A 25,399-nucleotide genomic window follows, 5' to 3' on the forward strand; every position below is an offset into this window, starting at 1 on the left:
TATTTAGTTTTTTTTAATCATTTAGTTGCGTTCCATTGTATCATTTCACCTTTCCGTAACATTTGTTTTTTAAACTTAAAGATTGATATTATTACAAATAAAATTAAATGAGGAAAATTAGAACAAAGTCAAGAGCAAAGAAACGCAAAAAAGTTTCTAACCAGTTTTTCTAGATATTATCTCAATGTTTACCTAGAAGAAATATATTTTTTTAATTAGTATGATGTTTGATTTTTTAGATTTATTCATTTGTTTTAAAAATTTTAATTTTTTTTATATTAAATTAAATTAAATTAAATTTCTATATATAACTATTTTAATGTGTTAATATTAAAAATAATTTTTTTAAAAATATTATTTTACTAATTTTTTAAAATAAATTTTTTCAAATCAATTATTACTATAATATCAAATACTATCTAATCATCAACATATTTTCTAATTAGTTCTTACATATTAAATAAAGTTTCTTGGTAGATTATATATGTACCAAAATTACATGCTCATAATTATTTATTCCTTCTTGCCACCCGCAAACTCCACACGTTAATAGGAAAACTCTCTCAAGAAAAAAAGCTTTGAAAAATTCTCTCTCAAGGAAAAAAAATCTTTTTTAAGAAATAAATTTACCATGTGAACTACTATCTTATCATCATCTACCAGTCTCACTAGAAAACGCACAGGAAATCATTGTCATTGACAAATTTTTGACATTTTCTAATGTACTTAGCCTCCTAGATTAAGGCCAAATCTGTCATTTAATAGGACAAGCCCGGCCAGTGACTGTCAGTTCAAGCAAAACAACACAGCATCGTAAATTGTCTGGTCTATCTTTTATTGTTGCCAAGAACAATAATAGTAACTTGCTAATTATCAAGCTATGGAGCCAAAACTGGTCTTAGCTTTGTTTCTGTTAATCTCTGCAACTGCTACAAGTGAATACACTAGGCCTCCAACTCGAAAGACTCTTGATTTTTCAAGGCCTTCAAAGTCTTCTTCTCATCCCCAACAGGTTATCTTATCCTTTCTCTTTACCTCAGTTTCTGTTCCGTTGATTGGATTTTGTTGATATAGAGGTTTTTTTTGTTGGTTTTGGTGTTAAAGGTTGTTTCTTTTTCTAATGATCTGATCTGGGTTTTTCTTGTTTATTCATCTGGGTTCTGTGGTATTTCTTTGGTCCAAAAATGGTTTCTTGAATCGGATAAAAGTCAATTGCTTTGAGTGTGTGTGTTCAGTTGTTGTTTTTTATTTACATTGAAATTCTTGATATTTTATTGATAGAAACTACGATTTCTTGTCTAATTGGAGTTGATTTGGCTGGTGTCTGTTTGGTTTAATCATATGCTGAATTTTCCCTGAAGAGTTGTTTCCGGAGATGCTTTTCGTGTTTGTGCGTGAAATGTTTTGGAATGATAGTTTTCTATGGCTTTTCAAGGTGATTTAAAATGCTGATTTGGTATCTGAAGTGCTTTTACTCCATGGATGCCTCTTGTAGGTGCACATCTCTTTGGCTGGAGACAAGCACATGCGAGTCTCATGGGTGACTGATGATAAATCTGCTGCATCAATGGTGGAATATGGAACTTCTCCTGGAAGATACAGCAATATAGCTCTAGGAGAGAGCACGTGGTATAGCTACCTATTTTATAGCTCTGGAAAGATACACCACACAGTCATTGGACCTCTGGAGGATAACACAGTTTATTACTATCGATGTGGAGGAGGTGGTCCTGAGTACAAGCTCAAGACCCCTCCAGCTCAGTTCCCAGTTACTTTTGCTGTGGCTGGAGATTTAGGTCAAACTGGCTGGACTCAATCAACACTAGATCATATTGAACAATGCAAATATGATGTGCACCTGCTGCCCGGAGACCTTTCATACGCTGATTACATGCAGCACCTCTGGGACACATTTGGTGAGCTGGTTGAGCCACTTGCCAGCGCAAGACCTTGGATGGTAACGCAGGGGAATCATGAAAGAGAAAGCATTCCATTCCTCAAGGATGGTTTTGAATCCTACAATTCTAGATGGAAGATGCCATTTGAGGAGAGTGGGTCAAGTTCAAATCTTTATTATTCCTTCGAAGTTGCAGGGGCTCATATTATTATGCTTGGCTCATATACTGATTATTATGAGTACTCGGATCAATATAACTGGCTCGAGGTTAGTTATTTTTTATCCTTTTCCAATATTATCATCTTTCCTCGACTGTATTAAGTTGTAAATAGTAGTTTATTAACAAAAGGTTCTGTAAATTGGTAAGAAAATGTAAATTTGTCGAAAAACTCCTTGACATGAAATCAGGGAAATAATTGTTGATGGATATCTCTGTGTTGCTCTTTCAGACTCGTCACACGGATATTTGGCGACTCCATGCTTGTAGTTGCATGTGTTCTCTTGTTTGTTAGGCATTTAGGGCATTTTGAAATAATACAGAACTTACTTTCGTCCCTTCCCTGTATTACCTTAACATTTACTGGGACTAGTTGATACGAAACCACTTGAAAAGCAATATCTATAAACGTGTGAAACTGTATCAAATACTGCCAATCTCATCTTATCATCCTTAACCCCATCTTATTGCAATTTAGAGATATCAAGGTGCAGCGTATTAGTGACCCCACTGTGAACTATGCCCTTCAGTAGTTAATGCAAAAGGCTTCAAGTTCCATCTTTTCATGAGAAAGCATGATAGTTGTCTTATTGCTATCTTGCCCTCCTTTTTTGTTTTTTAATTCAAAGCTCCATAAGAAAAAAATGCATATTTTAGTTGCTTCTAATAATGGGATTTCTCTATCGTCATTGATCTACAGGCTGATCTTGCCAAAGTGGACCGGAATAAGACACCTTGGCTGCTCGTACTATTCCATGTCCCATGGTACAATAGCAATGAGGCTCATCAAAACGAAGGGGACAAGATGATGGAAGCTATGGAGCCATTACTTTATGCTGCTAGTGTGGACATTGTGCTGGCTGGCCATGTTCATGCTTATGAACGCACGGTATGGTATAGAATTTTCTGAGGCGAAGATTTAGGGATACCCCCTAAATTATTTGAGTTATGACCTAGTACCTTTCAATATAAAGTTTCCAATTTGCATCACTTAATGTTTTTGGCAGTCAAATTTTCTTACAGAGAATCTTACCCCTAAAGGCATTCTCTTTGTTGAGCTTCAGCATGCTTAGACATCTCTGTAATTGTGTCTCGTCACAGAACATCTATAGCACGTGTCCTTGATGGTTTTACATTGACAGGAATGTTGATTACCAAAATTAGTTCAAGGGTTGCAAACCGGAAAAAAAATTGTTTAGGGGTTTATGTCTGCATATGCATTTATGGTTTTCATTTTCCTGTCATCCTTAATTTCATGAACCGTGGATTATATTGTCTGGCAATCTGTTTCATAGGAACGTGTAAACAATGGAAAACTGGATCCATGTGGTGCTGTCCATATTACAATTGGAGATGGGGGCAACAGAGAGGGCTTAGCCCGCAAGTATGTCCTCCTCACTATCACAACTTTCTGTTGCTACTAAACTTTTATGGGACCAAAATGATGTGAAAATAACGTTTTCGAAATGACTAGTTCTTTGGCTTTCTTAGTTGTCTAAAAAACCTCTCTCAGTTAATCTCAATCTGATTTTCTTTATATTATTGACAGATACAAAAACCCACAGCCAGCCTGGTCAGTCTTCCGTGAAGCAAGTTTTGGCCATGGCGAGCTCAAATTAGCAAATTCAACTCATGCCTACTGGAGTTGGCACAGGAACGATGACGATGAGCCTGTTAGATCAGATCAGGTCTGGATAACTTCATTGGTGAATTCTGAATGCGTTGCTGAAAAGAAACATGGAATGAGGAAGATTCTAATGGGACCTTGAGATGTTCACATTTTTGTTACATTTTATGCTAGAAACTTCACACTAGGGAGGTTAATGTAAATAGTTCGTGATACAATCTACCATGTTATCTCAGTCAAGTAGATAACATTAAGCCGACATCTCTTGTCTGTTTGATCGCTGTTGCCTGTGGACTACTGACTGGAGCTGAATGTAGTAAGGGTCAATAACTGTTGTTTTATCTTAGACATTTGTATATTTTATACTTTACATATTGGCTGCACCTTAGAGCTTTTACTTATGAAAGATCATCACTGGTTGTCCTCTCAAGGATGTTCTTCATGCCTGTTTGGAGCTACAGTTCTACTTGATTCTCATAAAAATTTGATTTTTTCGTGGATTGGTGGATTTAGGTGGAAGGGCTGTGAAACAAAATTCTTAATCCTGAAATAATGGTCAAACAGTTGAATGAAGAACGGTTGATCCATCTCCCTGGTAAGTGATATCATGGGCGGAGGAATGCCAAGGGCTAGGGGTGGAGTGGGTTATAGGCAAGTTAAGATTTTATTAATATTTTTTTGATTAGTTTTATATAAAAAAATTTATAATTTATAATTAAATTATTTTAAAATTTTAAAAATTTACGTGGAGCTTGTAATATAATACTTTAACTTAGATTAAAATTTCAGAATTTTTTAAAAAAATCAGAAATTTAATGAAAAATTACAATTTAAATAGTTTTAAATTATTATACGTAATTTTTAATCCGGTCATCAGATTAAATTAAAATTTTCTAAGAAATCTTAAAATATATTAAATAAAATTTGGTTAAAATTTTAGGATGAATGGACCTTCATAGTGTTAATAAAAAAACTGTCAAATAAAAATACAACAACTCATTAAGGATAAAATGATTATTTGTCATTAAAAAATAAAACAAATCACCTTTTTTTTCCTTTTATATATATTATTGACTAGGTAAAAGCAGAATATAAAAGGAAAGAAAAAAAAAAGACAAGAGAGAAAAAGAGAAAAATAAAGGAAAAATATATAAAAAATCCAAAAGAGAAAAATAAAGGAAAAAAAAGTAAGAGAATAAGTTTATAAACTTATAAAATACTAATCTAAGAAAGAATCAAGTGAGAAGGAGGAATTGAAAGAATAACAAAATTTAATTACTTTGTTGATTGTTATTTTATTCCGGTTGAGAGGTTATTACAATATTAATTTATATTTGATTATAAATAAATTATATTTTATAAAATATCAAATGATATAACTTCAATAATAAGTTTATTTTTATCTTTCACTTTAATTTAATATACTTTCAAATTCATTTTTTAATATTTTAGATAATATATTTGAATTAAAACTTTACTGTTAATTTTAAAAATTCATATACATTAATTAAAAATTAATTTTTTTAAAAAATTAATTATTTATTTAATAGTGCATGACATGAAAAATTTCTAGCTCCGCGTGGTAATGTCTAAAAAGCAGGGTTAACTGAAACGTTTAGTTTCTCCATTAAAATGGATTACTTATTAGATCACTAAAATGTTCCTGGAGACGCGCTTCAAGGGTTTGAGCTTGCAACTCCAACCTAGAAGTCAAGCTATGAAATTCCATCAGCCAAACGGGCAACTTTATGGAACAGAAAGATTTCCTTCCTGATGTAATCCAAGATCTAGCTTGTAATAAGCCTACCTATCCTACCAGAAAGAAACAGAGAAGAACGTTTTCGTGCCATAATCCAAGACCCTTTCCTGACGCAGCATTTGAATGAGCTGCCTCCTCGACTAAGGAGTTAAAGCCAATTCCCTGTACGTCTTAACATGCAGCTGACTTCATGTGCCTTTGGAAATCCTCAAGTATCAACAGCATGCATAGAATCAATCTTGAAACTCGAGAGTCTCGTCTAAACTTTATTACCACCTAAGATATAACATTACACATGATCAGAATTCCAGAAACACAAACAGCAAAGGGTATCAACTTGAGACGAAATGAGTTTTGAATACGAAGCGGAACAAGAAAAATACATGGTTTCTTGTAATGTGATGAAGACTGTACAAATTAGGTCTCAGTTTAGATGAACGGTTGTCAATTTAAAACCAATGGGCGACACTGAGAGTGCTCTCTGTGCAAACAGGTTACTGGACGGACCTTTTGGCATTCTAATATGTAATATCAAGTAAGTCATGGCGATGGATGGTGAGTTGGTGGCTAGATTTATCAATTGTTCGTTGGAGAAAAAATGTTCGATGGATTAAAACAAACATACATGAAAGAGGGGAACTTGGGCTTAGATTATTCCTTGAAAGAGCTGCATGCTTTAATCCTTGTATCCCAGCACAATATGTCATTAGGAGTATTTTGGAATTTTTATAAAATATTTTATATAATTAATATGGTTGTAGGTGGTATTTTAGTATTTTTACATTTATTTTTTAATTTTTAAATAAAAATATTATTGACATGCTAATAATAATAAGTGATTTCTACATCATTCAAGTGATGCATAATGATAAGTGACATGCTAATAATAAGTGATTTCTACATCATTCAGATGATACATAACTCACTATTAAATAATAAAATCTAGTTTTTTTATTATTTTCTGCACAACTATATCTTCTTTCACATGAAGTAACATATGATCACTTATAATACTTGAATTGTCATTAATTATAATTTATTTTTTATTTTTTTATTGGTTGTCATTTTTTTTCTTTTTTTTCTCTCATAATAAATAAATTACACCATTTTTCTTTTTTTATTTTTCAATTTCAATTCTAATTATTTTAATTTCTTATTTTGTTCTTTTTTTATAATATTTTTTTTTTCAATTTAGTCATTTAATTACGTTATTTTTTTCTTTTTTTATAATATTTTATTTTCAATTTATTCATTTAATTACAATTGCTCATATATTTTATTTTTAATTTCAGCCTCCATTCTTTTAATTTCTTATTTCATTCTTTTAATTTCTTTTATAAAAGTTTCTTTTTTTAATTTAGTCATTCCATCACAATTTCTCATATGTTTTGCTTTTAATTTCAATTCTTATTATTTTAATTTTTTATTCGTTTCTTATTTATTTTATAGAAGTTTTTTTCTTCAATTTAGTCATTTAATTATAATTTCTTATATGTTTTGTTTTTTTATTTCAATCCTTTATTTATTTATTTTTCTTCTTGGTCTTTTTGTTAAAGTTTTTTTAGCTTTCAATTTTATCATTTAATCAAAGTTTTTTTTATTTTATTTTTTTCAATTTAACCCTCATTATTTTGATTTGCCTTTTCTTTTGCTAAAGCTATTTTTCAATTTAATTTAACCCTCCAATTGAAAATCTTAATTTTTCCTCTAATTAACTTTTTTTTTCACCCTTAATTTTTTAGATTCTTTTGTCTATCTGATGTTTTTAATATTTTATCTTTTGACGTTTGATTTGTTAGGTATTCGATTTTATGCAATCTTGTAATTTAGCATAATTGTTTTTAAACAAAATATTGGTTTCATGATTATCTTTAACTTTTTTATGAGTTTATCATAGTTTCATGATTTAAATCACGAGTTTTAATGTCATTTTTTAATATAAGTTTTTTTTTTTAGATTTGTGTTTTATTTTCAAGATATTATTCTAATTCATCTATATTTTTTTATTTTATACAAATGAACTTTATTTTTTAAATAAAAAATATTTAGTTTTAAATAATATTGTTGGGCCTTCGGTAATAATTTTTTAGGGCATGAGTTTTTTCAATTAATTTTATTTGTGTTTATATTTTAGGTTATAAGTTTTTTAGGGTGTGAATTTATCTTTTATTAATTTAAATAAACAAGTTCAATAAACATAATTGAGTGCTTGTATCATTTTGGACGACTGAATATTTTGATCTATATTTATTTTTTTTATTTTTATTTTTTGGGTTATTGTTAATAATGTTTTTATTTATTTACATAAATAGTTATTGATTTATTTAATTAAATGATTGCATAAGCCTTTTAATTTACACTTTATTTTTTTTATGTAAAAAAACACATTGAAACAATGCACATACATACATACATACATATATATATATATATATATATATATATATTTGAAAAAACATTTACAACCTGTAGCAGAATATCTGTTCATCGACGACTGAATATTTTGATCTATATTCATTTTTTATTTTTTTTTATTTTTTGAGTTATTTTTAATAATTTTTTTATTTATTTATATAAATAGTTATTGATTTATTTAATTAAATGATTGCATAAGCCTTTTAATTTACACTTTATTTTTTTATGTAAAAAAACATATTGAAACAAATTGAAACAATGTATGTACATACATACATACATACATACATACATATATTTGAAAAAACACTTACAACCTGTAGCAGAATATCTGTTCATCAGCTAAAATTAGTGCTGGACTCTGTAAACTTACCAGTCCTACAATGAAAGAGAGAGAGACCCCGACCTAGTGATCTTCATCTCTCTTTACTCATCAAAGCCACTTCTCCTATGCAAGATGGCAGCGACTGAATGTCATCTCTAGGGCAGAGACCTAATAAATTTATTGCATTCTTGCAAGGCACTGGCATGCTCATCTATTTTTTCTTGCCAAGATAGCAAGTGGAACCTGTACTCGATTGTATTTTCTTGATTTTGTATCACTTGAGAGAGATGAATTTTTCAAAGAGATAAGTAAAAAGGAAGAAACCAGAGAAAGGAAATCCGACCTACGAAAATCAGTCTTGAAGCTTTATATAAGCACATCAAGCTTTCCAGTGGAGGTTGATCTACTGTCTCATTCAAGTTTGCGGTTTCGCGTAGATGTCTGGAACATGCTTATTATCCAATGTCAGAATTTTGCTTCACTAAACTGAAAAACATATTCAATACACTAACCCCTCCTGTTTGCTTATCATGACATGATCTTGATGAAGATGAACTCTTGTTAAAATCCCACCAGATGGAAGCTTATTAACTCCTCCTGTTTGCTTTTATCATGACATGATCTTGATGAAGATGAACTCTTGTTAAAATCCCACCAGAAGGAAGCTTATGCTTGCATTAAAAAATAAATTATTAGGTTTTCATAGTATGATAGGTTCTGTTTTTATAATATAGTAAGGAAGTATCATGGCATGTCCATAGTATTCCATGAATCAACTAGCCAGACCTATAAAAAAAAGGGCAAAAAACTCAAAGTGCTTAATCAATATGTCATTCCTATAAAAATATAAGGACCATAATGCAACAATTGACCAAACTTAATCACGAATAACTTCCCACCGTGGGTGCCACACTCCCTATACCGTAAGGGCCAACAAAACGACCACGTTCTGCGGACCTCCATTGGAAGTTCCCAGGGCAGATTCGGAAACGAAGGCATTCATTTCTGGTCTCCCATAGACAGTTGATTTACAGAAGATTCTTTTCTTTCTTCTTCCGTTCTTTGCTTGATCTGTGACAAACCCTGCAAAGTCTTGATCTTGAAAACTAAGAAAACCGGGAAAGATGCATGATTTCTGCTTCACAATCCCATATGGACTGGTTATTGTGATTGGAGGGGTTATTGGATATTTGAGGAAAGGGAGTGTGGCATCATTAGGAGGGGGTGTTGGCACTGGTTTGGTTCTCGTATTTGCTGGATACTTGAGTCTTAAAGCTTTTTCGAAGGGGAAGAATTCATTTCTTGGCTTGGCTATTGAGACCGGTAAGACCCTTTTGGTTCTTTTCTTTGTTTGTTTTCTTGCTTGTTTTTGTTCAAAGACTGTTGCTTTTTTGGGTTGGTACTGTTCACTTTCTTGATTGTGTGTGTGTGTTTGCATATGTATGTATGTATGTATGAAATGGTGTTGATCTTGATAATTTATAATAAGAATGAGTGAAAGATGGGAAATTTTATGGCTATCGAGGGTGTCCGAGAACTTCTTTACTAAAGGAAGGGGCATGTTGTTGAAGACTTGAAGTATGTATTGAGTAAATGAAGTTTATTTTTTTGATTTATATATGATGGTATTTATTGTTGTAAACTTGTAATGGGTCTCCATCAAATTAGCATTAGTTTGTGAACGGGACGAAAGGGTAGTGGAAGTAGTCATTTGGATCTGTGGATTGTTGTTGAAGGGGTAGTGGAAGCAGTCATTTGGATCTGTGGATTGTTGTTGAACTAGATTGCTTAAGTTGATTGAAGAGGTTCTGTTTTCAGTTTAAGCAATTCTTGGGTGATTGAAGCATTCTCTATTATGAAGAGAAGTCGGTTGATTAGGGTGAATGAAAAGACCCTTGTTTTCAATTAGAGTGACTAAGCTACTCTTAAGTATAAGCTTTGCATTAAACCTTTCGTGTCAAAAACAGATAAAATGGCCTGGAAAGTACGGCCTATGTACGTTGGTGGTTGTACAAATCCAAGAAAGGAAAAATATCCACATTCGTCAATACACCGACCGATTGTCTGGAAATTGTAATTATATTGATTGTCTAGGCTTCAGATCCTGGTCTTTTTTTGGTTGAAAACGATTCTCCTTAAATTGAATAAAACATAACTTCCTTCACTTTGCTACTCATGTTGTGTTCATAATGCTTTGCCCTTTTCCGATTGTCTGGAAATTGTAATTATATTGATTAATCCATGTGTCTTTGGAACAGTTTGTGCAGCTGTACTGACATTTGTGATGGGGCAACGCTATATGCAAACCTCTAAGATAATGCCTGCTGGTATTGTTGCTGGTATCAGGTAAAGATAAATCTGTCTTCCTGTTACTTTCCTTTCCGATTATATGTGCAGTACTTCTATCTCGGTGCTGCACATTTGCTCTAATATAATCATAATTGATTAGTAGATATAAATATTTTTGCATTTCATTAGTTTATGCATGTGCTTTACATTTTAACTACCTCATCACTTTTCATCCCCCATGTTTGATGGTATCTATTAAACTCTTGGCTGGATATTTTCTTGTGCATACTGTCCTCTTTTTTGTGAAATTCAAATCACATGAGAGCATGCCAGTCTAATATTTGGTCTGTGAGCATTGGCATAGAACTTCCAAGAGCAACATTCTCATGGTCATTATCTTTTCTAGTATGTGCCACTGCCTAAAATATGTTAGTCCTGAATGGTTGTTGTGTTGTGTGTAATTGCACCATCTTTGTGAAACCTTTGATCTAATTCCTGAAGCCATACTGCTGAAGGTTCCTTTTTGTTCACACCAAAATGTCTTCGTTCTTCCTGGCTTTTGTAGTGTGCATAATTGCGTCATGCCACTATGCATTAACTTTTACTTTGTGAAAACTTCTATCAAATAACACCATATTAATGGGGATTTCCTTTATTGATTACATCGTTTTATTTCGACTTTCAGGAGCATTGCACTTACCATTGTGTTTTCTTGCAGTGCTCTCATGACCGTATTTTATCTGTACAAAATTGCAACTGGTGGCAACCACATTCCAGCTAAGGCTGAGTGATGACTTTTGAGGTTTTATATTACTGATTTCAATAGATGCACTGAGATTATAAAAACTCAAATATTTGTATGGAGAAATTCTAAATTTTTGAGCTGATTTGTACCAGTGTGCTGTAGCTATTAAATGTATGACTCAAAATCTTGTTCAAAAGCAAAATCATAAACCCCGTTTGTTATCTTTAGTTTGTCGAAGGAGGACGTCCTAAGGAAGCTGTATTAATGTAGCGGTTGAACGTGATGTAGCCTACATCTTCCGTTGTCTTTATTATCATGATCATGTGGATAAAATGTAAACCACTGAGTGAATAAAGGAGAGGAATTGATTAAGATCAAATGAAGTTGTGTAGATTATCTATAAGCGTGCATCTTTTTGATGGATTCTATTGAATGAGCTATTTTAAACTCTTAATTTCTAAAATGGCAATCTTTTTGTATCTTTAGCATCATTTTATAACCCAATCTGAGATAAGATTCGGGTTAATGATGAAAATTGATTTTGATAATTACTAAGATTAATTTCATATCATTTTTTGTTTAAAAGATCAGTATAAAATGAGGGTGAAGGAAGAAAGTTTATTTTTCACTTTATTATTTTTATACTCAGTTTTACTTTTTAATCTAGAGCTTAGCTTTCATTATATTACAGAGAAATTTTGAGTTATATTCTCTTTTGAGTTCATGAACTTTATTAAGAGAGTAACTAAAGACGTTATATAAATGAGATCACGCAGAAATTAGGTGAATCGGTACTAGTATAATCCTCTAATATACTTTGAGATAATCCTCCAATATATTTTTAAATTTCAAGGAAGGCAAGATTTTCAAAATGAAGAGGAAATATTGGAATTAATTTTGAAGTTTAAATTTAATGTTTCCTTTTAATTCTTTTAAGTGCTTGTGTAATGTATTGATGATGTAGCTATTTTAAGTCTCTAAAAAATTATTCCGTGTGTGTATGTGTGTGTAATAAAAGTATAATAATCTAAAAGACTTCGTCTCATATGACAGTAATATATAGCATAATACGCAAGTGATTTGTGTTCGACCATGCCTGCGTGCTTGCTCTTCACTCCAAAGAACTTCCTTTCTTCTCACTCTCTAAACATACTCCACCAGCGGCTGCATAGCCCCCAGACCTTCCAAACACGTACCCCCACGCAGCCCAAATGAATCCGCTCTTCACCATTTTTATGGTCCTTGTCCCCATCTTTCTTCTTATCAAAGGAAGAAAATCATCCAAGAAACTACCTCCAGGTTCACTTGGGATTCCCATAGTAGGCCATAGCCTGCAGCTTCTCAAAGCAATGAGAACTAATACTGCCGAAAAATGGCTTCTTCGAAAGGATACAAAAATATGGCTCAATATCAAAGCTAACCCTCTTTGGCAGACCTACTGTTCTCATATGTGGAAAGGAAGCAAACAAGTTTGTATTCACCACTGATAGCAGCACGATCTCTTATAGTCAAACAAAGTCTCTGAAGATGATCTTGGGAGATCGATTTATAGCAGAACTCTTGCGGACAAGATCACAAGCGCATCAGGGATGCACTTCTATCATTTTTAAAGCCTGAGTCATTGAGAAACTATGTGGGCAAAATGGATGAGGAAGTCGGGATGCACATGGAGATGCATTGGCAAGGAAAACAAGAGATCACGGTATGCTATCAAGTTTTCCCTTTGGTAAAGAAAGACGACGAAAAGAAGTTGTTTGTGTTTTCTATCAGGTCTTACCCTTGATGAAGAAGCTATCCTTCGATGTCATTTGCTCCCTTCTATTCGGAATTGAGCAAGTAGGATCTCGAAGAGATCAACTTGTAACTTGGTTCCAACAGATGATAGGAGGAATATGGTCAGTCCCCATTAACCTGCCATTCACATGCTTCAATCGTGGCCTTCGTGCAAGCGCGAGGGGTCGAAACTTTTTGAAGGATCTCATAGCTGAAAAGAGGATGGAACTGAGAAAGGGCGCTGATCCTCACCAGGACCTCATTACTTGCTTGCTTAGCACCCGTGATCAAAACAATGGAGAAGAGATGACCGAGACGGAGATTGTGGATAATGTTATTCTTGTTTTGACTGCAGGACATGACACTTCAGCTATCCTTATAACTTTCCTGTTCCGGGTTTTATCTATGGAGCCTTCAATTTATGCAGCAGTTCTTCAAGGTGTACATGCATGACCTTTCAGTCTTCGAAACCTTGCTGAAAAATACATCTTGGTAATTTTACCTTGTTTGTTGACGTTCCCTCTGCAGAACATGAAGAGATAGGTAAGAGCAAGCCCAAGGGAGAGTTGTTAACTTGGGAGGACCTTGGAAAGATGAAATACACATGGAAAGTGACATTGGAAGCTTTGAGAATGTTCCCTCCAATCTTTGGTGGCACCAGGAAAGCTGTTAACGATATCGAACACGACGGATACATCATTCCTGAAGGGTGGCAAGAAAGTTAAATCCCCAGTTTTCAGTTTCTTTCTTCTTAAGCTGTTTTAGCGCAGTTTTAACATTAAACTGAGCTCTTCTATCTCTGATAATTAGATATTCTGGACCATGAATATGACCCACATGGATGATAGCATATTCACCGAACCATAGAAGTTGATCCGACTAGATTCGACAACCAAGCTTCAATTCCACCTTACAGCTTTATTACATTTGGAGCAGGGCCTCGGATGTGTCCAGGATATGAATTTGCAAAAATTGAAGCCCTTGTTACAATCCATTATCTGGTCACTCAGTTCACCTGGAAGCTGTGTGCAGATACGGGTTTCAGTAGGAATCCAAGACTCTAAAGGACTGCCAATCCAAATCATGCCAAAGTAATTTCCACCGATCCAAGGTGTTCCATATAAACCGTGTTGCGTGTTGCAACCTCATGGATGCATCAAGCATCCCTTCTTGTGCCACTGCAATTCTACTTCCTCTCAATAAAACTTATTTTCCTTTTCCTGAAAAAGAGCTTGGAACCCATCTGTAACGTTTTGAATTAAAAAGAAAAAAATGCAATAAAGCCCTTGAAGGTTTAAAAGTTGGAATAAATGAATAAGGGTATAGTGGTAATTCAATAAAACTTGATAAATATAAATAGAAAGTAAAAAAAAAAAGGAAAGAGAGAGAGATCTGAAATAAAGAGAACAAACCGGCAGGAGAGAAAGGGAGGAAGAAGAAGAAGAAAAAGAGAAAAAAAAGAAATTAGAAGGGATATAGAAAGGAGTTGGAGAAAATAAGTAAAAAGGGTAAGGTTATGCTTTAATGTATATAATATATTTTTTTTAGCTTTAATTTTGGTTTTGATGAATGTTAGGGTTTTGTAAATTTGTGTTTTGGGTTTAATTGATAAACTAAATTGAATCTTATAAGGTTGATTGTTATGGGAAGTTAATTAATTAGTTGATTATGGAAGATTGTGATGATTTTGAGTTATGAATTGTGTAAATGGTGAATTTTGAGTTAGAAATTTGAAAAGAACAGTAGGTTTCTGTTGAAATTCTGGGTTGGAGGTTGAAGATGATGAACATTCAATTTAGTCCCTCAATTTGCAAAAATTACAGTTTAGTCCCCAAACTTTGAAAAATTATAGATTGGTCCCTGGAACATATTCCGAGATTCTGAACAGAACAACATATGAATTAAGGGCAGAATTACTGTATAGTTATGAAATTTTAAAATTTTCAATTTTGTCCTCCAATTTGACAAAAATTACAATTTGACCCTAAAAATTTAGAAAAATTCCAGAATGGTCCCTGGAGCATAATTAGAGGTTCTGGATAGAAATTAGGATGAATTATGGACATAATTCCACTATAGTCATGAATTTATGATATGTTTAGTTTGGTCCTCCAATTAGATGAAAATTACGATTTGGCCCTAAAAATATGATAAATTCCAGATTGATCCCTAGATATAATATTAGATTTTTAAGATTAGTTTGATAAATAAATGATGGTTATTTAGTGAATTATTACTAATTTTATTATTTGTTTTATTATAAATTAGATTTCAGTAAAACTGTTAAATTTTGGGTTTATGAAAAAATTGACTAGTTAGTTCAAAAACATACAGGGTTATAGAATAGATCCTTAGTTAAGTGTATTAAATATGTTATATGTTCTTTTGAGTCGTTCTTGACTATGTCTCCTTTGTATTCAGATAATCCTAATATTCTACCGGCGGAACGTCAGTAGAATTTTCTTCGGTGTCTGCTTTTGGTTTTTATTTGCTTTTGCGTAAGGTGAGTGAATAATTTTTCATATGCATAAGAAATATTATAAATATTTGATTTGTTAATATGAATTGGATCATGCTTCTTGATAATATATATGTTGATTATTATCCTTGTTATGATAAAGTATGATCAATTGTTGAATTTGAATTCTTGATATGAACCAGTGTATATTTTGAATTGACTTATGAATTGATAACTCCTCATTTGATTGATGTCATGAGTTGAGCCTTGAGATATGAATGTTTGTTTGATTATGATTATGAACCTATGGTATGTCAGTCAGAATATCCATGCTAACAAGGTAGTGTTAGTCTTTGTACATATCGTATTTGAACCCTAGTTGGTCGGGGGAGTCACCAACCTATATGGATTGATCATCCCATAGTATGGAGCCTCATGTTCATTGCATTTTGATTTTCTGACGAGTTTTATTATATGATATTCTTGTTATGACTATTTGAAAAACCTTTCTATAAGAACCTAGATCCATACTTGTATATATATTTATCATTGTAGTATTACCTCGTGTGTGTATATTGAACGTTATCTACTCACTGAGTTGTTGAACTTACCCTCTTATTATTTATCCTTTTCAAGCTTATAACTTGATAGTAAGTCACTTTTGTTGAACCTTCCAAACCTACTCTTTTGTTGAAATTTGTAACTTTCTTTTATGTCTAGTTAGTGCTCCAAAACTATGAAATTATATTAACTCATGTATTAAGACAATTTAATATATTATGAAGTTAATTTTGTTATTAATGCTGCATTGAATTCTGATTGAGTTAGGATAAGTTTGTATGTAAATTTGGGTTTGCATAGGTATGGAACCTTGCCTATGTGCCGGTCATAGATCCAGGAATCGGGTCATGACATCATCTCTTGTCTTCATCAAACAATAAATAATTTAGACTTTTAGTTTTATGGGCTCCTAGCACCTAATTTGGATTTGCACCTTAAAGAGGTTTATGTTTCATGAAGATTATACATTTATCTTAAGATAAACTAGCTATACCAGTGACTAATAAAAACAATGGATCTATATAAAGACTTGGTGAGCAAAAGAAGATATGGTCTAGGCAAATGTAGTTGGGTTCACACATGACTTACCCAAATCCCACCATAGAGGAGACCACCTATGGGATCTTCTAGGCACTGGACCGTGTTTTACACTCTTATGAAACGTGCATAAAAGTGACGAGCATGAGTAGGGATCAAGAACAATCATCAATGGATATTAGGTTCCCTAGAACCTTCACCATTGAATTAAGTCTGGATTTTGGAAGCCCACCCCTCTCATACAATAAACTAGAATTTAGAGAATTTGATGATGAAGCCATTGTTCTGGCTATATGGTACAAGATAAAATATTTGTTATTTGAACTTGTCAGGTTGATAAGAATGAGTATTTGGATAGCTTAATTATCATTTAATTTAAAATATACTAAGTAAAGACTAGGTTAGATTTTTCAAGCATGAGTAATTGTAATTACGTTTAATAATAATATCAAAATATTTCTTTTCATCAAGATTTATTTTATGCATTTCAAAAAAATTTAGTTCACAACACAAATAATTAGGATTTTGATAGGCCAAGAAGATCTGAAAGAATCCCTAAGAAGAATCCCAAGTTTTTAGCTTGAAGTGAAGACCAAGTATCAACTTTTATATTTCTTTCCATTGTTGTTGTTTTGCATTGTTTACTCATTCAAAGTTGTTACTAATTTCTCTTAAAATAAGGCTAGATAGTTCCTGAAGTTAAGGCTAATTTGTTAAGCTAAAACTCTATTTATTGGAATGTTAGCATGAAATAAAGAGAATAGAGAATTTCTTGAAACAACTGTGATTTAGCTTTTATTTAAAAAAAACCACATTTCGTTAATATTGTATCTGCTGTTGATTGGGACCTAATATTGGTTTCTGAGCAAGGTTATAATGGCGTCCAACAAAGATAGGATCGAAGCTTTGGAAGCTGGACTTGGTGGTGTTTAAGATGGAATGCAGCAGTTGGAGTTAGGCGTAGCAGACAAGTTGCACCATTTGGAAGAAACTATCAACAGGTTATCAAAAGCTTTTCTGTCAAGCAGAGAAGTTTCTAGCAATAACCAGGAAGAAGGATCTTTTCATTCAATCTAAGAAGGGAACAATAGCAACAGGCATAATTTTTCATCCACTATGGCAAAGTTGGCATTTCCAAAATACTTTAGAGAAGATCCCACCAAATGGCTGAGCAGGGTAGCCCAATTCTTTGAATTTCAAGGCACAAATGATAATCAGAAGGTATCTCTAGCATCCTTTCACTTTGAAGGGGAAGCTAACCAATGGTGGCAATGGATGCGTAGAACATATCGGGAGGAAGGCTGATTGGTGACCTAAGAGTTCTTTGAAGAAGAATTGTTGGCTCGTTTTGGACCAGCAGATTATGAGGACTTTGATGAAGCACTGTCTAGAGTTCATCAGGTTGGATCCCTGCGAGATTACTAAAAGGAGTTTGAAAGATTAGGCAACCGAGTTCACGATTGGACATAAAAGGCTCTTATCGGCACATTTATGGGAGGATTGAAGTCTGAAATAGTAGATGGCATTCAAATGTTTAAACCAAGAACATTGAAGGAAGCCATTAGCCTAGCAAGAATGAGAGACGAACAGTTAGTTAGAACAAGGAGGTTCACACGACCTCCACTGCTGAACCAGAAATCATCTTATTCCAGCTAATACAACGAAGAGATTGAGTTGGGATAAAGTGCAGAAATGAAGGGCACAAGGATTATGTTTCAATTGCAATAGTAAATTCACCCCTGGACATAAGTGCTAAGGGCCTCAGCATCTCCTTCTTGAGTGCTAACCTGCAGAATATGAAATAGAAGAAGAAGAATTTTAGATATTAGATAATATAGGAGATCAAGCTGAACCAGAAATCTCCTTACATGCATTAACAGGTTAGATGTCCCCTCAAACCATATGAGTAGTAGCTACCATCGAGTCTCAACACGTGATGGTGTTGATTGACAGTGGATCCACTCATAATTTTTTGAGTGAGAAGATAGCTAGATTGCTGAGACTTCCAGTAGTACCAACAAAATCATTTGTTGTTCGCATAGCAAATGGAGAACGATTATTCTGTCAAGGTTGTTTTGATGAGGTACAAGTAAATGTGCAAGATATTCAGTTTTCATTCTCCTTCTATTCTTTACCTTTAGTAGGACTTGATATGGTGTTAGGCATCCAATGGTTGGAGATGCTTGGTTCTGTGATATGCAATTGAAAACAATTAACCATGGATTTCTATTGGGATAATCAAGCATGAAGATTACAAGGAATCAACCAACCTATTTAAGCAACAACATTGGCATTAGTTGCTACAAAAATACGTCGAGGCCAACTGTTGTTTGTTATCTATTTACAGTCCAACAAGAAGGGCACTGGGGCAAACAACAATCCTGATATGCAACAAATCTTGAAGGATTACACAAATGTGTTTAAAGAACCATCAACACTACCATCTCTAAGAGACATTGATCATCACATAAACCTCAAAGAAGGCGTTGAACCCATCTACGTGAGGCCGTATAGATATACATATTTTTAAAAGACAGAATGAAAAACAAGTCAATGAAATGCTTAACATGGGAGTCATTCGGTCTAGTACCAACCCTTTCTTGTCCTCGATTTTATTAGTGAAAAAGAAAGATAGCACTTAGTGATTTTGCATAAACTACTAGTCGCTGAATGTAGCCACCATCAAAGATAGATTTCCCATACCCACTGTAGATGATATGCTAGATGAGCTATATAGTGCAGCCTATTTCACCAAACTAGATTTGAGAGTTAGTTATCATCATATACGAGTTCATGATTTAGATATTCCAAAAAACTGCCTTCAGAACCCATAACGGCCATTTTGAATATTGCCTTTTAGTTTATGTAATGCCCCATCCACTTTTCAAGCCACTATAAACTCCATATTTCACCCCATCTTCATAAATTTATACTAGGTTTCTTTGACGACATTCTTGTTTATAGTCCTACTTGGGAATCCCATCTACAACATGTCAAGATCACCTTAGACATATAGCGGTAATATCAGTTTTTCATTAAAGCCAACAAGTGTGATTTCGGCAAACAGGAACTAGAATATTTAGGTCATATTGTGACACGTCAAGGAGTCAAAGTCGACCACAAAAAAATTGAGGTCATAGTAGCTTGGCCTCAGCTTGTTAACATTACCAAGTTACGTGGATTTTTAGGCTTGACATGTTATTACAGGAAATTTGTTTAGAATTATGGACTTTTGACGTGACCCCCAAACAATCTCCTCAAAAAGGGCAACTTTCATATGACTATAGAGGCAGGAGCTGCAATCAACCTGCTGAAGCAAGTCATGACAACGACTCCAACTCTCGCGATGCCTAATTTTAATGACACCTTCATTATTGAAACTGATGCCTTAGGTGATGGAATTGGTGTTGTTCTTACTCAGCAGGGCCGACCTATTGCATTCATGACTCGTGCTTTCGGCATCAGCAAAAGGGCAAGGTCCATTTATGCTAAAGAAATGCTAGCAATTGTTAAAGCAATTCGGTCATGACAGCCCTATCTCTTGGGATAAAAATTCTTCATTCAAACCGATCACACCAATCATAAGAGCCTCAAATATTTCTTGGAATAGCGTGTGGCTACTCCAGAGCAACAGAAATGGGTTGCCAAACTGTTGGGTTATGATTATGAAATTATCTACTGACCAGGACGTGACAACTCAGCAACTGATGCTCTATCACGGCGTCCTAATAGTTCTCTCCTTAACTCTTTATTTTTTCCTCAATTCACTCTTTGGGAGGACATAAAAAGAGCTGCACAAGATGATCCATACATGTAGCAAGTTACAAAATGATTAACTACTGACCCTACTGGTCCACATTCCATGCAAAATGGTTTATATTTCTATAAACAAAGAGTGGTGGTTCCACAACCTATCTGCCACCTGCTGCTACAAAAATTTCATGACAGTAAAATGGCAGGACATTCGAGAGTTTTGAGAACCTTCAAGCGATTAAGTTAACAATTTTATTGGTCATCCAACTATCGATTAGTGCAGGATTACATTATACAGTGTGAAGTTTGTCAACGAGCAAAAACTATAACTCTTGCTCTAGCAGGATTGCTTCAGCCACTGCCTATTCCTTGTTAGGTGTGGGAAGATGTCAAGTTGGATTTTTATTAAAGGTCTTCCTTCTTCTCACGACAAAGATAGTCTTTTGGTGGTTGCCGATAGACTCAGTAAGTATGCTCATTTTGTTGCTTTGTCCCATCTATTTTCTGCCGAGACTGTAGCTGAACAATTTGTTGAACATATCGTCAAACTCCATGGCATGCCGAAATCCATCATCAGTGACCGTGATCCCATCTTTATCAGCAAATTTTGGCAAGAATTCTTCATAATGTCAGGAACCCGGCTAAAATTGAGTCTGCCTACCATCTGCAGACTGACAGACAAATAGAGGTTGTGAACCGTTGTGTTGAACAATACCTCCGTTGTTTTGTCCATCAATGGCCATGAAAATAGTATAGTTATTTACATCGGATTGAATTCTGGTATAATACTGCCTACCACAGCTCCACGGGGATGACGCCCTTCTAAGCATTGTATGGTCGACTTCCGCCTTCCATTCCTCTATATTCGAATGGATTATCTCGAGTGGATGAAGTTGATCAAAGCCTTTTACATCGGGATGAGTTACTCTAGCACTTGAAAATGAATTTGGACAGAGGTGCTAATCAAATGAAACAATCAGCTGGACAAATCTAGGCGCTCTGTTGAAAGGTGATGTGGTTCTCTTAAAGTCACCTTATCGCCAACAAACCGCATTCAAACGAGTTCACCAGAAACTTGCCAATAAGTTTTACGGCCCTTATTGCATTGAGAAAAAGATTGGCAATGTTGCATATCATTTACAATTACCAGCCAGCACAAGGATCCACCCCATTTTTCATATTTCTCTTTTAAAGAAATATATTGGGAATCCTTCATAGGTTACCTTAGAGCTGCCCCTAATTTCAGATAAAGGAGCAGTTTCTATAACCCCAGAGAAGATCCTTGACACATGTTGGATTAAACAGGGGGATAGATTTATAGAAGAAAGTTTGGTCAAATGGCAGCAGTTACTTACTGAAAATGCTACCTGGGTGAACACCACGTTGTTACATACTCAATTTCCTTCATTGAACCTTGAGGATAAGGTTCCTATCAGTGAGGGGAATATTGATAGGCCAAGAAGATCTGAAAGAATCCCTAAGAAAAATCCCAAGTTTTTAGCTTGAAGTGAAAACCAAGTATCAGTTTTTATATTTCTTTCCATTGCTGTTGTTTTGCATTGTTTACTCATTCAAAGTTATTACGAATTTCTCATAAAATAAGGCTTGATTGTTCCTGAAGTTAAGGCTAATTTGTTAAGCTAAAACTCTATTTATTGGAATGTTAGCATGAAATAAAGAGAACAGAGAATTTCTTGAAACAACTGTGATTTAGCTTTTATCTTAAAAAAAACCACATTTCGCTAATATTGTATCTGCTGTTGATTGGGACCTAATAGATTTTTTTTTTCATTGAGATTTCAACTCGTCTAACTAATGATAATTTGAGGGGATGGCGTGATGATTAAGAGGTTGTCTTCCTTAATTTCCTGATCGTTGGTGATTTCATTGCTTACTTTCCATGGTTTCCAATCGTACTTGCATGCAAGCCATCTCTGATGTATCTCATGTTTGGTATCAAGGCAACTAACTACTCGAGGGAACGAATCATTGAACATTTGTTTCTCGTGTCCTGATTCTTGTAGAATTGATGTGTTTGGATTTTAGCATAGATCCTCCATGATTCATTTTAAATATAATAAAATAATAATTTATGATTATTATTTTATTTTTTAATATTAAAACGTTGAAACCATAAAAAAAGATTAAAAAAATACAAATTCAATGTTTTTTTCAAATAAAATAGACTAAAAAACTGAAAATATCACACTTTGAACACTTATTTACCATATCACTTAATTTTTATCTAATTAGAACACCATTTGGAATCATAACCCAAATAACATTTCATAAAAATTAAAAAATTATTTTACTTAAAATTAATTTTTATATGTTTTTAAATTGTTTTAATGTTTACAAAATAAAAAAATATTATTTTTAAAAACATTTAAATACAAGATCGAAGCAATTGACCTTCAAACCTTGCGTGTGTCCAAACTAGATGACATCAATCAAAGAAACAACCAGGATTAATTATTGACACAAACATCATCCATGTGCTTGCATGTGTGACATTTGGTTCCTTGCTACACAGTATCTATGAAAACATCGAAACATTTGTCTTCGAGAATAATTAGTATTATGATGATAATTATAAAACTTGACTCGAGTTTCATCCACTTGTATATATTAATCTGATTAATTAATGGGTAGAAAAATCAATTTAGTTTTTTATTAAAATTATATTTTAAGGGGTTTTTTTATTTATGAAATAATGTTGTTATGATTATAAAAAGAAAAATTATATAGCTTCATGACAAGGCCCGATGAAAAGGAATAAGAACAATCATAGAGCATCATCTTTACCATTTGATACCACAGATCTTCTACAGAATATCTTTCGTTTAATACAAGTGGGAAAGATGAAGGATGTCCAAAACGTGGCCTCACCCTCTTAATTTTTGGTCGACTCATCTACTGCTCTCTTTCACTCCTCCTATGGACACACACACAGAGCTGACAAGTGAAGGGAAGATGAACACCCTCTTCAGTGTTTTGATGTTTCTTATCCCTATCTTCCTTCTCCTTACCAAGGGAAGAAGATCACCAAAAAGGGTTCCACCAGGTTCCCTAGGAATTCCCATTGTAGGCCATAGCCTACATCTTCTCCGTGCCATGAGAGCCAATACGGCAGAAAAATGGCTTCAACAAAGAATACAAAAATATGGTCCGATATCAAAGCTAAGCCTCTTTGGCAAACCTACAGTTTTCATACATGGAAAGGATGCAAACAAGTTTGTATTCACCAGTGATAGCAGCACGCTTTCCAATAGCCAAACGCAATCTGTCAAGAAACTTCTGGGGGATCGATGTTTGCTGGAACTCAGTGGCCAAGATCACAAGCGTGTGAGGGACGCACTTGGCTTGTTTTTGAAGCCTGAATCATTGAAGAGTTACGTGGGAAAAATGGATGAGGAAGTCAGGATGCATATTGCGACGCATTGGGAAGGCAAGCAAGAGGTCAAGGTATGCTGATGTTGTTATTGTTAGCAAATCTTTACTATCTGATGAAGAAATACAGGCTAATTAAGAAACTGCTTTGTGTTTACTAGGTCCTGCCTCTGATGAAGACACTAACATTCAACATCATTTGCTCCCTTCTGTTTGGGATCGAACGAGGAGCTCGAAGAGAGAAACTTGTGGACTGGTTTCAAGAAATGATAGAAGGGATGTGGTCAATCCCCCTTAACTTGCCCTTCACACGCTATAACCGTAGCCTTCAGGCAAGCGCAAGCATTCGAAACATGATGAAGGATTTGATAGGCGAAAAGAGAAGGGAACTTGCAAAGAAGGGTGTTAATCCACACAAAGACCTCATCAGTTGCATGCTTAGCACTCGTGATGAAAACAATAGAGAAGTGATAGATGAGAATGAGATTATGGATAATGTTATGCTTGTAATGACTGCAGGACATGACACTTCATCTGTTCTGATAACTTTCCTCGTCCGAATTTTAGCTAATGATCCTTCAATTTATGCAGCTATTCTGAAAGGTATACATGTCCTTCAATTCTTCTACTCTGCAACCAACTGAATTTTCTCTACTGAAAACCTGAGCTGCATAAATAACGCCAATGTGCGATTTATTTATTGTTTTACCACAAACAATGAAATGAATTGCATGTTGATTATGGTTATTATTGCAGAACAAGAACAGATTGCGCAGAGCAAGCAGAAGGGGGGGTTGTTAACCTGGGATGACCTTGCTAAGATGAAGTACTCATGGAGAGTAGCACAGGAAACCTTGAGAATGTTCCCTCCTATCTTTGGTGGCTTCAGGAAAGCCGTGAAAGATATAGAATACGATGGATACCTTATTCCTGAAGGGTGGCAAGTAAGCTCCTCACTTCCCATTCTCTCTTTATTGCTTTAGTTCGTAACATTATTGATACGCTTCTTTTTTTTCTGATATTTAGATACTCTGGGTTACAAATATGACCCACATGGACAGTAGCATATTTCCAGAATCGTCAAAATTTGATCCAGCAAGATTCAAAAACCAAGCTTCAATCCCACCTTACTGCTTTATTCCATTTGGAGGCGGCCCTCGGATATGTCCAGGATACGAGTTTGCAAGGATTGAAACCCTAATTACAATCCATCACCTTGTAACTCAATTTACATGGAAGTTGCTTGCGGATAATTTTTTCAAAAGGGATCCAATGCCAGTTCCAACTGAAGGACTGCCAATCCAAATCATGCCAAAGACAAACGTAAAATCCTAGTTTTCTAAATCTAAACAATGGAACTGGTCTAAACTCGTTTGTAGCAAAGAAAACGTTCTGGCATTCCAGCCTGAAATCTTGATTACTTAGTACCATCCCACTTGTTATAGAAAGGTTGATGTTATGCATCAAAGCTTTAAAATAAAGAGTAGATTGACTTGATCAGGCTTGATGATTGCTCTTAAAACCGATTTTTTTATATAAAAAATTGACGTAGTTATAAATTTTAAAGGAATGACACATTTTGAAAAAAAAAAAAAACATAGCCGCTATTCATAATTATGTTTTTATATTAGAATTGCTATTTTGAATTGTGGT

At 34.1% G+C, this 25,399-nt stretch overlaps 3 protein-coding genes and 1 pseudogene across 6 annotated transcripts; all 4 read left to right on the forward strand.

The window, feature by feature from the left end:
• The first annotated feature begins 756 nt into the window (after positions 1 to 756).
• On the forward strand, positions 757 to 4,122 carry PAP18 (purple acid phosphatase 18). Its single transcript, XM_011032499.1, has 5 exons — positions 757 to 1,012; positions 1,496 to 2,164; positions 2,815 to 3,003; positions 3,410 to 3,498; positions 3,664 to 4,122. Exons 1-5 carry the CDS (start codon positions 881 to 883, stop codon positions 3,881 to 3,883), a joined length of 1,299 nt encoding a protein of 432 aa, XP_011030801.1. The 5' UTR covers positions 757 to 880; the 3' UTR covers positions 3,884 to 4,122.
• A 5,041-nt stretch (positions 4,123 to 9,163) lies between these two features.
• LOC105130140 (UPF0136 membrane protein At2g26240) lies at positions 9,164 to 11,670 on the forward strand. Its single transcript, XM_011032500.1, has 3 exons — positions 9,164 to 9,563; positions 10,499 to 10,586; positions 11,248 to 11,670. The coding sequence occupies exons 1-3, from the start codon at positions 9,365 to 9,367 to the stop codon at positions 11,318 to 11,320; spliced, it is 360 nt and encodes a 119-aa protein (XP_011030802.1). The 5' UTR covers positions 9,164 to 9,364; the 3' UTR covers positions 11,321 to 11,670.
• Positions 11,671 to 12,274: 604 nt separating this feature from the next.
• Positions 12,275 to 13,870, forward strand: LOC105130141 (taxadiene 5-alpha hydroxylase-like; annotated as a pseudogene).
• Positions 13,871 to 14,279: 409 nt separating this feature from the next.
• On the forward strand, positions 14,280 to 25,251 carry LOC105130142 (cytochrome P450 716B1-like). 4 transcript variants are annotated; one of them, XM_011032502.1, is made up of 6 exons: positions 14,280 to 14,555; positions 15,469 to 15,550; positions 23,105 to 23,821; positions 23,908 to 24,349; positions 24,503 to 24,690; positions 24,773 to 25,251. In XM_011032502.1, the coding sequence occupies exons 3-6, from the start codon at positions 23,225 to 23,227 to the stop codon at positions 25,079 to 25,081; spliced, it is 1,536 nt and encodes a 511-aa protein (XP_011030804.1). In that variant the 5' UTR covers positions 14,280 to 14,555; positions 15,469 to 15,550; positions 23,105 to 23,224; the 3' UTR covers positions 25,082 to 25,251. The 4 variants fall into 4 exon arrangements, with proteins under 4 accessions (XP_011030804.1, XP_011030805.1, XP_011030807.1 ...); XM_011032503.1 differs by having other exon boundaries at positions 23,177 to 23,821; XM_011032505.1 differs by having other exon boundaries at positions 23,188 to 23,821.
• Positions 25,252 to 25,399: the final 148 nt, after the last annotated feature.

This window comes from Populus euphratica, unplaced genomic scaffold, assembly GCF_000495115.2.
Source record: "Populus euphratica unplaced genomic scaffold, PopEup_1.0 scaffold95.1, whole genome shotgun sequence".
Taxonomy (NCBI): Eukaryota; Viridiplantae; Streptophyta; class Magnoliopsida; order Malpighiales; family Salicaceae; genus Populus; species Populus euphratica.